This window comes from Urtica dioica, chromosome 6 (assembly GCF_054948205.1).
Source record: "Urtica dioica subsp. dioica isolate 48M chromosome 6, U.dioica_male_clone48M_v1_H2, whole genome shotgun sequence".
Classification (NCBI taxonomy): domain Eukaryota; kingdom Viridiplantae; phylum Streptophyta; class Magnoliopsida; order Rosales; family Urticaceae; genus Urtica; species Urtica dioica.
Window position 1 is genome coordinate 11,867,001 of NC_142761.1, and position 13,926 is coordinate 11,880,926.

At 38.2% G+C, this 13,926-nt stretch overlaps 1 protein-coding gene across 1 annotated transcript; it reads right to left on the reverse strand.

Moving 5' to 3' along the window:
• Positions 1-9,240: 9,240 nt before the first annotated feature.
• Positions 9,241-9,761, reverse strand: LOC149393367 (L10-interacting MYB domain-containing protein-like). The gene is made up of 2 exons (XM_089618002.1): positions 9,483-9,761; positions 9,241-9,369 (listed from the first exon to the last, which is right to left on the reverse strand). Exons 1-2 carry the CDS (start codon positions 9,759-9,761, stop codon positions 9,241-9,243), a joined length of 408 nt encoding a protein of 135 aa, XP_089474128.1.
• Between the last annotated feature and the right edge of the window lie 4,165 nt (positions 9,762-13,926).

The following is a 13,926-nucleotide window of genomic DNA, read 5'->3' on the forward strand; positions in this document are numbered from 1 at the left end:
TCGGTCGATCCTTCAAATTCAGGGGCTCTCATCCTTCTGAACCTCTCGAATAGATCAGCAGCAACATTGACTTGTCCCATTGGGGGTACCATCTGAGGGTCTGCTTGTGGTGACACATGCATTGGCACTTGAGCTAGCGGTGGCTGCTGGTTCCTCAACTCGCGTATACCGGCTTCTTGAGCTTCGATACGATGCATCAATGTGTTAACTAAAGTCGCCAGATCGGGTTGGGCATCTGGCTGAGGAACAGGGGTAGAGCCCTGAGCGTGTTCTACTCCTTGTTGTTCAGGAACAGGAATAGCCTGAAGGGCATCTCGCATTGGATCTTCGGCGGAAACCCTGCCCCTTCCTTTACCCCGACCTCTTATCCTTCCATTACCTCGTCCACGAGCAGCTTAGACGTTTTCCGTATTAGGTCTGAAGAATATACTATTAAATTAGACATGTGGATTCTTGTATTCTCATACATACTTGAAACAATATATATTCACATAATCATACGCCACAAAAGAGGGATGGTGAAAGTCTCTTAATAAAAGTCGAATTTCTCAAAATATTAGAATCATTTGATTTCAAAAGACAACTTAATAAGTAACCTAAAGAATAAAAGGTGAGTCTAGTCTTCCACTTGTTCGTCTTCAGAAGGGTCCTCGTCTAGATCCTCTTCAGAAGGGTCCTCCTCTGGTTCAGACTCGACAGGGTCCATACTAGTATCGTTCCTTAGTGGCAAGTCATCGTCGTCGACCAACTCCATGTAGTGCTTCATGTGCCTCAAGAAATCTTCGTAGGTTAATCCAGGCGCAGGTTCGTATGTGCCTCATCATCATCGAGATGAAAAGGACAGCGATGGAACATGTCGGAGGAACGGTTGTAGTACTCTTTTTCCGTCTCCCCGTCCTTCATTTTCCATGAACTCAAGATTTGCCGGTAACGTCTTCTCTCCAATTTATTCTTCCATCCTTGAGCGGTAAAGTTTCGTATGACCCCATCCTTCATGTATTCCCAAACGATTTGGGGGTGATCCTCAACCTTCCTTTGCCACTATTCCTATACTCTCCCTTGTACTTGTAGTTGCGCAAAAGATAATTGTAGAGGTTCCCGAACTTGCAAAACTTTAAAGCGAATGTCCATGTTGTTACACCATTCCCGCGTGCCAATGATATCTGTCACCTCGCCACTAAGAACTGGAGGTTTCATTTCTAGGAATTTGATAAGGAGGTTGCTATCGTCACTGCGGCCTCGGGTTTCCGCGATCACGTGCTTTGTTACTTCATCATCCATCTAATAAGAGAGGTAAGATATAAAAATAAACTAAAGGTACAATATAAAAAAAAACTAACTTACTTGAGTAAGGGGGTAGTCGTGCAATCTATTAGGAAGGGGGTCGTAGGTTCGTTGCTCTGATACACCCTGTGACGACCCGACTTTTCGGACCGTCATGCTAACTTAACTTTTAAAACTCTTTAGAAAAATTGAGGTAATTTTTTTTTGTTTTCAACATAACTTGAAACATACAATTTGAGGAAAACTCAAGACATAAAATTTAGAACCACTTCATAACTCAATAGTAAAAATCAGCCGAAATAGAATTTGCAATAATGGAGATTAAAACCAAAAATCTTCAGGGTTTAGATTAATTAAAACTGAAAGCAAAAGCGAAAGTCTTTTGTTTTGAAAATGGCAACCATAACTCAACCCTTTCGCCATCGTCGCCGCTGATCCACCCTCCTCACTTGCTCATAGGTTGTTTACCTACAACACAGACGGATATACATAGGTGAGCTAACGCTCAACGAGAAAAACTATACTCACAAAACAAGAGCAATAAATATGCATAACCAGTTATTAGTATTTCACTTGCTAAATGGTGACACATGATATCAAATAGTAAAGTCTCACATATTTTAATTCAGGGTCCCCAAAAGTAGTCGTACCAATTTCAGTATACACTTTGGTAGCAAACTATAAGGCTGCAACCTCCCATAGAACGTCACATCTGTCTGATAAGCTTGTGAGGAAATTCTCTAGGTGAGACCTTGATTCGGCTTGAAAATATCCTCTAGTTACCTCCTTGGATCGAGACGGTACGACCCTCTTATTTACTTGCTAATCTTATTACTTGATTATGTAAAATGCAAGAATAACATAAGTTATTGACATACTTGATAACATGCTTAGAATAAGAACATATTGTAGATAACATGCCTAATTGAATCATAACATATCATAAACACATGAATTATAACATATCATCATATCACACATATCAAAACAATCAAACATATAAAATCACATAACACAAACTAAAACAGATCGCATAGTCGCTAATTTTATTTTCGAACAAATCCGTGTTTTAGTGAGATTATTCTCACCTGGATATCGGTAGTTACGATCGTAGACCGTCGAAGGAATTGGACGATCTAAAAGACTTGACACCTAATCGGGATAAAAGACTACCAGGATTAGCTAAGAAAAGGATTCAAGACATACTTTTGGTTCTGAAAATTTTTAGAAACGACTTTCAAAATGAAATCACCAAAATACCCTTGGCTATTAGGGTTTCGGTGAAAAACTAAAACTCTGAGAAAACTTCTGTAAAAATTCCAGTACGTATACAACATAATTTTTATCACTTTTTATAAAGGCACCATGGCCAAAATCATTCTTTAACTATTTATTAAAAATTAAAGAAGTGCTAAAATCTGACTTTAAAACTCTTGCCAAAAATTGTGTGTGCATCGTTTTTAAAATTATCATAAAATAATATATATTTTATAAAAATATTATTAGATTTCTAATTTAGGAATAAAACATGTAAAATTTGCGTGTTAAAAAAGAATCAACGCAAAATAAAAATTATCGAAGCCATTGTAAGAGTTTTAAGATATGAAAATCTAAATTAGGTCAAACCTTTGAAACTGGTCTGCTCAGCGCTTTGAAAATAATCAGAAAATATTCTGTATTAACTGAAAATATTTTCTGATTTCTTATTTAGATAGAAGACATGTAAAACTAGTTTTTCAAAAAGAATCAACGAAAATAATAAATAATGTAACTGCAGTAAGCGTATAAGAGAAACTGTTTTCATTGAATCCGAACCAGAAACCATGTTGATCAAGAAAAATAAAATAAAGAAACCATACAATTTCATATAATATGAAGAAGGTGCACGATTTTACCTTGATTAGGATGAACAGAAACACTTCTTAAAAGCTTTAAACTCTAAACAAGATGGATCTAATTAGTATTTGGTGGTTAGTGTTTTTAGGAAAAGAAGAAGGGAGGGGGAGGAGTTAGGAAGAAAGAGAGAGCCGTGCAACATGGATTTTATGAGCAAGAGAGGAGAAAGACTTTTGCAGTGCAAAAGATCTATTTATAAGATACTAAGAAACCCTAACATACCGATATTAACAAAAGAAAAGAATCAACATACTCACTAATAAAAAATAATAAATAAATAAAAACCATCCAATACAAAACCTTCTCCTAAAAGAAAACACACATGCGTAGAAATTTTTTCTAGAAGCAATAATGCTCAACCACGTGATTTGCTCAGACAATACAAATATATCACTAATTACGTAATCTAAAATATGCATATATATTCAAATCAAATCATATCTTATATCCCTTTCATTTATTTTATATTGAAAATACACTATTGGTCACGTATTCAAATATATATAAATAAATGTTCATATTTAGTTATATATGTAACAAATCAAACGATATATATATATATATATATATATACTTTATTTATATCATAACAAAACAACTTAGTATATATATATAAGTATATGTACTTCAAGTAAAACGTTCATTTCATTAAATTTCACTCACACATGTATATATAGACTACATAAACACCAAACATCATAAAAAAATAAATAAAAAATAAATAAATTGGATTAAAAAAAAAATTATGACAAGACTATTTTCTAATAGCTTAAAATTTTGGGGTTTCACAAAAAGAGAATATATCCAAGAAATAAATTCCTTCTTGCTGCGTATACTCTTTGGCGACGAGACAAGCTTTGTGCGCACTCAATAGAACCATCCACAAGAAATTTGGTTTTGTACACCCATTTGCAACCGACGATTTCTTTCCGGGAGAAAGAGAAACAATGGGCCAAGTATTATTCTCTTGTAAGGCATGAAATTTGGTGCCCATAGCATCGTGCCAAATACTAGAGGTTGAAGCTTGAGTGAAGGGAGGGGATGAATTTTCGTAGCTAAGAAAATAAAAAATTGAATACGAAGTTGTGGATATTGGAGGTTGGGTATTTGTGGCTAAGTAGCAATGATATTGAGAGAGATAACTTGGATCTTTCGAGAGACGTTGGGGACATGTTGTTGGTTGAGGTGTGGGAAGAACATCATGATTGGATGAGGTATTGGTGGGAATACGAGACAATGCATATGGTTGACTAGTCATTGTTGTTCACTGGCAGTAGCCATTTGTGGATCAGATGTGGGTATCATGATGGATTTTGGTAAAACACGATCGGAGAATAAATCATTGATCTGGTGGTGGTTGTGTATTAGCAAAGGGAAAAATAGTTTCATGGAAAATAACATGTCGGGAGATGAATACTCTGTTGCTTTCAAGATCTAGAAGTGTATACCCTTTAAACATACTAGGACAACCAAGAACAATTGAAGCACGGGCCCTAGGAGAAAATTTGGTGCGATGTCGTGATAACGTGGATGCATAACATAGACAACCAAAGGTGCAAAGATGTGTGTATGATGGAATTTGATGGTTTAGAATTTCAAAAGGGGTGCGATTATTAATAATAGAAGATGGTATTCGATTGATTAAGTACACATCAGTAGCTACACAATCACTCCAATAACCTAAAGCCACACAAGATTGGAAGAAAAGGGCACGAGCTACATTAAAGAGATGTTGTTGTTTACGCTCAACAATAGAGTTTTATTTCAAGAGTTTCGACGCGTGAATGGCATGAATAGGTGCCATTCAAACAAAACTCGTTGGAAAGTAACTCCAGAGCATTGCCTGATCTAACCGACTAGTTGGAAGTGTTATGTTGAGTGGAAATGTACTTAAAAAATTATGGGAATATAGTGAAGACATCAGATTTATCTCGTAAAAATTATACCCAAGTTGCATGAGAACAATCATCAAACATAGTGAGAAAAATAAGATCCCCGTTGTATGTTTCCGTGTAGAGTGGCACCCAAATATTAATGTGAATAAGATCAAAAGGACTCAATGTCATGTTATTATTTGATGAAAAAGAAAGGCGAATATCCTTTGCTAAATGACATATTTTTCTATGTGAAGACAACTGAGACAAGGAACTTGGAATTTTTAATTCATCACGTAAAACTTTAAGTTTGGCAAGGGAAGGATGCCTAAGTCTATAGTGCCACATATCTTGTTTTGGCAAATTACAATTCATGGAAAGCGTTAACTGAATTACGGAGGGAATTACTAAGCTTAAGAAATTAAAGGTTTCCTTGACGTCTACCCCTCTCAATCGTCGAGTCTCGAGCTAGGTCCTGAATTAGACATGAAGTGGAAAGGAAATTAATACAACATCTATGGCTAGAAGTGAGAGCACTAACTCTAATGAGGTTAAAGCTAAAGCTAGAAAAAAAAAGAACATTATCTAAGATAAGGGTTTCAGATATTGTGACAAAACCAACTCGATCTATAGCAATAGAGTTTCCATCGGGAAGAGTAATAGTGATGGGTGAGGTGGGTATGGCAGAAGCAACAAACATGATTAAAATGCAACACACATGGTGAGTAGCTCCAGTATCGATAATCCAAGAATTTCTATGAAGTGACGAACTGGAATACAAAATCGTACCATTGACTTGTGAAGTTGAGGGAGCTTGAGCCTTCATCAGATCTCCATTTTTATTGTTGTCTTGAGCATGGAGTTGGCAGCCTAAATATGCTATCAATTGCTACATTTGACTATGCGATAGGCTTTCAACGCACGGGGCCATGGTGATTTCCGCAGCCGGCAAGGAAGATGGTGTCGATGAAGGGTGTTTGGAGAAGTTTTGATTGAAAGATGGCGCCATGGGTGCCGCACCATAGAATTGAAGAGAATTATGTGCATTAAGGTTTTGGTCGGTGTGTGATGATTGACCCATATGAGAAGGATTCTTTGGCTTGGGCCTGTACCTAGGGGAAGACCAATGAAGCTTGTAACAACGATCGAGTGTATGGCCAACCACGCCATAGTGAGAAAAAATCGACCGCTCAAGTCTTGGCTTGGATGGTGCGTGAGAAAACGCAGCGGCGGACGATGTCGAAAGCAACGGATGAGAGCCAATACATCTTTGGCGTTCCTCTTGAGCAATCAGACTGACTACATCGAAGATGAGTGGGAGAGGGTCAATCTTCAAGATTTGACCACGAGAGTTACCAAATGAATCATTGAGACCCATGAGGAATTTCACTTAAGCTTGTTGTTGATGGTCCATCCTAACTTTCATCCCTCCGCCGCTACAAATCGGCATCGGTGGAAAGTTCTTTAACTCATCCCAGAGAATCTTGAGGCGGGTATAATAGGTGTTCACATCAAGAGGCCCCTGATGTAAACTCATAAGTTGCAACTTTAGTTGAATAATTATGGGAGCGTTGCTTTGATGGAACCGTTCATGGAGGTCGGACCAGATTGTGCTAGCATTGTCAAGGTAGAGGACGCTATCTAATACCTCCTTGGAAATAACATTAAGAAGCTAGGATGTGACCATGCTGTTGTAGCGGGACCAAATTCGCATATTTGGGTCTGAATCTGCTGGTTGAGAATGACTACCATCTGCAAAGATCAACTTATTTTTGGCATTTAAGGCTATCAAGATAGATCTACTCTAAGTGTTTTAATTTGGACCAGTGAGAATATGGGTCACAAGAGTCAGACCTGGGTGGTCTCCACAATGAAAGAAATATGAGCTATTTAGATTTTCGGATGTAGACATGGGTGACCTAGAAAGGGTAAAGGGGACTTTGTGGTCTTGATGGAAGAGGAGGCCAGGCCGCTGATGTCGGTTGTTGAGTCATATGTGATGCAGATCTTTGCCTGCATCAGTTAGTATCAGAGCCGAAGACAATCGTGAATCATGCAACTTTTTGCTGGATTCGTTGAAGACTACCCTATGTCATACGTGTTCAATGACGACGGTGAAGATGAAGAACGTTTTTTTGAGCCGCTGGGTGATGTAATTTACGATGAAAGTGATGGAGAAGATGAAGTGAGGAAGTAATTCCCGAGCCACTGAATAATCCAATATTCTATGGGAGAGACGTAGAACAAGAAAAAAAAGAAGAAGGCGTGAAGATAGCTCTCGCTCCAACGAACAATCCAGCCGATCGAGCTCTTGAAGACTTCATTAATGTGTCATTTTTGTTTGATGTAGAATTTCGATCTCCGGAGTTCGTCAAGAAAATCCTCCTCCTCTCGCATCACCTCAAGATGCATTGAATTCGGGGACGAATTCTATCAAACCTGAGGAGAATGATGCAGATCAAAACTGTCTGGAAAGTTGGGATCACAGAAACGGACAAAAGATGAGTGTTTTCTAAGTGGAAACGTCCTAGTAAACAAGACACACATAGTGGGGTCTCAGCATTTAAGCCTAATTCGAACGTTTAGGCTTTCAAAATGATGTTTTGTGTTTTGTCCGTTTTGTTTCATTATTAGTTTTTTTAATTTCGTTTATTAATGTTTGTTAAGAGTCTTTATCAATGTTTAATTATTCAGTTTTAGGGATGTGAATGGTCACAAGATGCATCTACAAATCTAGGTGACTTGTTTTGTAAAAAAAAATAGATTATGAATGAAAAAAAAATGAAAACCTTTGTGTTTTTATCCCCAAATTCGTGTGTTCTTGTGAGGACCCGATTTGATGCCCGAGACATAGTATTCATGAGCGAATCAATAGGTGGAGGAAGGTTCTTCGATTGGGTATTCGTGCGTCGAATCAACAATCGTAGTCTATTTATCTCATTAACAAAAAAAATCCCGCTGCATCAATATGCTATAAGAAGGAGCAGCTCTGATACCATTTTACAAAACAGAGAAAAAAAGAGGCTGAATAAGAATCGATGTTCTGTTGTTTTATTACATCAGTAAAGCAGCAAATAAAACCAAAATTTTAAACTGCGCAAATAATAAAAATAAAAAATGTAAAATTGTAATCTAACATTTAATCTATTATGTAAAATAATCAAACTTAAAATGATTAATTTTCTTGATCTCCCAAGAATCAACCCATCAGTCGTGCATGTAACATAGCGAACACAATCCTTCACCGCTACATCGGTTTGTTTGGTACGAAAGATAGAAATATGGGTGGATGGATTGTTTAGGATGGAAAAGAAAGGAAATGAAATGAGTGGATTGTAACTTTTTTAAACGTTGATTGGTATGATGAGAGGAAAGATTAATATCAATCCGCCTTGTTGTTTGGTATGAATAGAGAAAAGAATAGAGTGATTAATTTTTAGTATGGTAAAGTACAATAATACCCTTATATATTATCAAATTGATATTTAATTTGCACATATTTTATTTATATTATAAAAGCCATATGCATGCAATTATATAGCTGAATAATTATATTATATATAATGTTATTAAATGCAAAATTACATATATTATAAAGTATTTAAACAAAAGTAATTGTCCTACAAAAATTACAAATATTACAACTTCTTGTACTTTTTTTACGTTCAAAAGATTAATATTTTAACTATTAATATCTCGTCTTAACAAGCAAAATAAATTTATGGACTAGAGCAAAATAGGCAATTACTAATAATTTGTTTACAAAAAAGTGTTATATGATGTTCTAGAATCACATAAGCACAAAGTTTCACTCCTTGTTGCTTGAAGGCATCATCTTTTGAAGAAGTTCAAGACGACGCTCGCTTGGGACGGCCAAGAAAGCTCGGACTTTAGAGGAGTCCTTGATTAACAATAGAAAAGCATCAAGTTGAATATGATCCGGAACATCAATCTTCAATAGTTCGGCATAAACTTCTTTCATTACATCAACAATGCCTCTTATGCTTGATTGCATAGCTTCCATATGTTTATCAAACGAATCCATCATAGTTAATTTTCTTTTTGTACCTCTAGATGAGTTTGGAGTTTGGGAGGGTTGTTGTGAAGTCTTTTGTTGGGCGATGTTAGTTTGGGTAGTCTCGTCAACCTCAAGATCAACAAATTCATTTTCTTCAACTTCATCTCGTCATTTCTTAGCCTTCTCTTTTGCACTTATTGCATGTTCCCCGGTCGCTCTATCTTTGGCAAATAACTCAAATAATTTATCATAATTTTGAGTTGCACTATATCTCCACTTGTTTGGTTTAGGATGTTTCTACACATATTCACAACAACATGACAATAAAATAAATAAAAAAGAAGATAATAACAATAATAATAGTGATAAAAATGCAAGACCATTTGAAAATATTAATAATCTACGATTACCTCTATAAGAGCGTTCCAAACTTCGGGTTCGGCCTCAAATAAATTTGTCGTTAGGTTCCAAGTAAAGCCACTTAATCCTTTGAAAAGATCATGAATTCCATTGAAATTACTTTTCAATGTTTTGATTCTATTTTTGAGGTGGTCTTTATCAAATGGATATTTCAACTCGTCTTGACATATTTTGAGAACATTATTATATGCACTTATTGTAAAAGTTCCATCAACCCTATTTCCATTAACATGTTGCTCCAAGAAAGCATCGATAAGTACAACATCCATTTGTTCTGTCCATTTCACTATCTCTCTCTCTTTGTTTGTTCAACCTCAAGTGCACTCTTTCCTTTTTTCGTCATATTGATTATATATTCGAATAACTGCATGAATATAAATTATAAAGATGATATTATAACAAAAATAATCATAAGTCTCATTATATATCATAAGAGTATCATAGTAGTCACTACCACAAAAGTACAAACATACAAGTAGGAAAATACTTCACATAGCATAAAACAAAATAAAAATTATTCCCTATTCATTAAGTAGTCATGCCACATGACTTGTGCTATAATATCCCTCAAGACGGCTCATTTTCTGCTAGCATCTTCTCCATCATTTGTTATGTTATTAAACTCTTCTACTTCCGGTTCTTGGTCCATAAGTTCTCGATCTACTTGTCTAAGTAATTCATCATTCGGATCCACGCCCATTAGATAGTTATGCAAAATAAAACAAGCTAATACAATTTCTGTGAGTGTCTTGATAGGATATTGAGGCTCGGTACCACTCGATATGATTGTAAACCGTTTTTTTAACACACCAAAGGCTCTCTCTATGACATTGTGTAATGACGCGTGTCGAAGATTAAATAACTCTTCTAGATTTTCCGGACCACGTTGTGAGTACTCTTTCAAATGATAGCGCACTCCTCTATATGGGGTGATAAGCCCGCTTCGTAACAAATAGCCCGCATCAACTAAATAATATTTTCATATACAAAAGAATTTTGTGTTTACTTAGTTATGTTAGCATAAAATTATATTTATATATATGAAAATATTCTACTTGTCTACCTTTAGGAATCATTAGTTTATATTCCCTTACTAAAGCATCTTTGATAATCCTTGAATCCGAAGCCGTTCCTTCCCATCCGGGCAAAACATAAGTAAATTTCATATCAAATCCACATGCGGCCATTATATTTTGTGTATGATATTCTTTTCTTCCTCGATATCGTGAAGCCTCATTTTGAGACACTTTCACTCGGACATGAGTTCCATCAATTGCTCCAACACAATCCTGAAATTAACTTATACTTCAATTTCTAACTAAATATTCCTATCAAGTCAATTATATGAATTATATTAGTGGTAATGAATACCTTAAAATAAGGGTAGAATCTGAAGTTGTTGAGTATCTCATCGGGTATTTTTTCTCCATCGGGTTGCCTCAAAAAAGTGTCTTCTAATGATATTATTGCTCTTAACACTTCGTGAAAATGTCTACTTATTGTCTCACCACTCCGACGAAAGAAAAATGATATAAGACGATTTTTAGCACAATGTGATATTACATAGAGGAACTTAGCCACTTGTTCCTCTATTATTGAGTTTTTGTTATCCTTGAGGCGACCCGATTTCCGAAGTAGATCACACAACTTAACAAATGCAAAGGGACTCATTCGTATGACATCACGACATTTCTCGTCAACACTCATACGGTTTATAAGTTGATTCCTAATTGCTTCACTATCGACACTACTACTACGTAAGCCCGGATCTACGTAATTGGAGCAATAAAACAATTCCATCATGCAAATCATCTCCACTATGTAGCACACGAGTTGGATAGTAGCTATGCGTCTTTGTCTTTCCCATTCATTCTTGAACATTCTAATATTTTCTTGGAATGTTACAATGACATTCTCTCCTAATTCTCATCTCTTGAACTTATCTCCCAATCATTTGTTGAGTTTTCTTGTTCATCCATCTAAGTAGAAAAAATAATTTTTAACCATAACGCAAATAAGTTGTATTACCAAATACAGAAAACTCAAACAAAGAAAAATAAATCGATATGCAAAGTGATAAAAATATTCAAACTTTTGTTCGAGTAAACAATTATTTGATCATGACAAAAGAAAAGCTAGTCATAAATTGGTGATGAAAGAAAATAACCACACAATGAAAATGGAAATAAATGTACTTAATAAGCAACATCAAAAAAAAAAAAAAAGACTAGAATGCACATAAATTTCATATATATAAAAAAGAGGAAATCAAAAGAGATAAAATACATACCAATGAAGCAATATATTATGAAGAGATTTGAAGAAGCTCAAGACCTTGATTCTAGAAACATACAAAAATTTTACTAAGCATTAGATAGTTAAATTATATTAGTGAAAATATTTAAATAAAAAAACTTACTTGTGAACTCAAGTTGTCAATGGTGGAGAAACTTACTAAGCAAATAAGATGTAGAAGATGAAGTTATGGAAGTCAAAGAGTCATTTTTACTCTAATATATTATATAGATATTATAAGTGAAGGTTAATTTTGTAATTTTATAAAAAATTTGTTGTTCTCATTTCTTCAATCCGTGCAAAATGGGAGGGGAGCATTTTTGGTGGGTCCCATGGATATAAATCCATCCCTCCATACCTCACGATATTTCCCACTTTAATACCAAATAACAAATAAATACAATTCATCCTCTCAAATCCATTTATCCTAATCCATCCCTCCAAAATCCTTCATACCAAACAAGGTGTTGTCGCTCGTTTTCGGACAACGATTTAGGAGCCCCGAACGGTTCGACCCAAGGCCAGACCAAGTGGTCGCGTTTGGGCTCGAGCGTGTCGGACCTGGTATCCCAAGTCTTCCCTTAGCTGTCAATGGTGTTTATCTTGTTCGGGCACCTGAAAGGCAAGAAAAGACGTGTGAACTACAAAGGGGAAACAGAGGGGGTGCCTCTGTTTACCTCTCCGACGCTCAACATTAGCGGGATTGAGGTGGAGAATAGAGGGTTTAGGTGTTTAGAGGCCGAGACTTGAGAGAAACGAGCGAGAGGTGAGTTCGGCAGCGTTTCAGTACTCAAGAATCGATTACCTTTTGAAGAGGGTGGGCCTCTTGTATTTATAGGCGACCAAGGGGTCATTGGTGGGCCCCTTGGCCGAGGATAACATAGGCTCGGCCATCGGCCGAGGATAACATAGGTTCGGCCATTGGCCGAGGATAGCATAGGCTCGGCCGAGGATAGCATAGGCTCGGCCGAGGATAGCATAGGATGGCCGAGGATAGCATAGGTTCGGCCATTGGCCGAGGATAGCGTAGGCTCGGCCATTGGCCGAGGATAACATAGGTTCGGCCATTGGCCGAGGATAGCATAGGCTCGGCCGAGGATAGCATAGGATGACCGAGGATAGCATAGGCTCGGCCGAGGATAGCATAGGATGGCTGAGGATAGCATAGGTTCGGCCATTGGCCGTGGATAGCGTAGGCTCGGCCATTGGCCGAGGATAACATAGGTTCGGCCATTGGCCGAGGATAGCATAGGCTCGGCCGAGGATAGCATAGGATTGCCGAGGCCGAGGTTGAGCTCGTGAGGCCGAGGTCGAGTTTATGAGGCCGAGGTCGAGTTTATGAGGCCGAGAAGAGATCGAGCTCACAAGGCCGAGCGGAGGTCGAGCTCATGAGGCCGAGGCCATCGGGCTGATGGCCGTGGATAGCCGAGCTCGGTCTTGGGCCGAGGCTATTGGGCCGGCCCTTGGCCAAGCCGGCCCACGGGCCGATCAATGGCCGGGGCAAGTCTGATCGCTGCTTTGCCTTCGATTGGTCGCGATCGAGGTCGGGCCGATAACATTAGCCCCCCGAGTTTATCGTCGAGTGAAGCTCGTGCGGTAAACTCAAGATTCTCGTCATCGTCGGCCCAACGGAGCGACCCATCGCGAAAAAGTTTGACTCGAGCCTTTTTTACTATATATTTTTTCTTTCTCTGGTCACTTTTCGTCTTGCCTCGCTACACGTGCCAATGGACCCTACCAACCACCTGTCGGGATGTGGGTCCGTCGAAGATGACCTCTTCCCTCTGCTCGGGAATCAAGATGTAAACCTAGACGACTTTTGGGCGCACTTCTCATCCCATGTGGCTACCCAAAACGCAGCGCCCCCATCATCGCCTTTGGGCAACAGGTCGGTTGAGATGGCTGGAGGTGATTTTCGCTCGGTCGAAGCGTGGAGGAGGGTACGCGCACCGGAGACGTCACCAGAGGGGACCCCGACGTTGTCGGGGATGCGCGCGGCCCGGGGGAAGGTGCGCCCGCCGAGGTGAGTCCGTGCGAAGGTGGGCCGACCCCCGTCGCCCTTTTCTGTGCGGGAGGCGTTGCCGGGAGAGGCCCAAGCCGCGCTGGTGGAGCGCCCGCCCTGGAAGGAGTCGCGTCGGC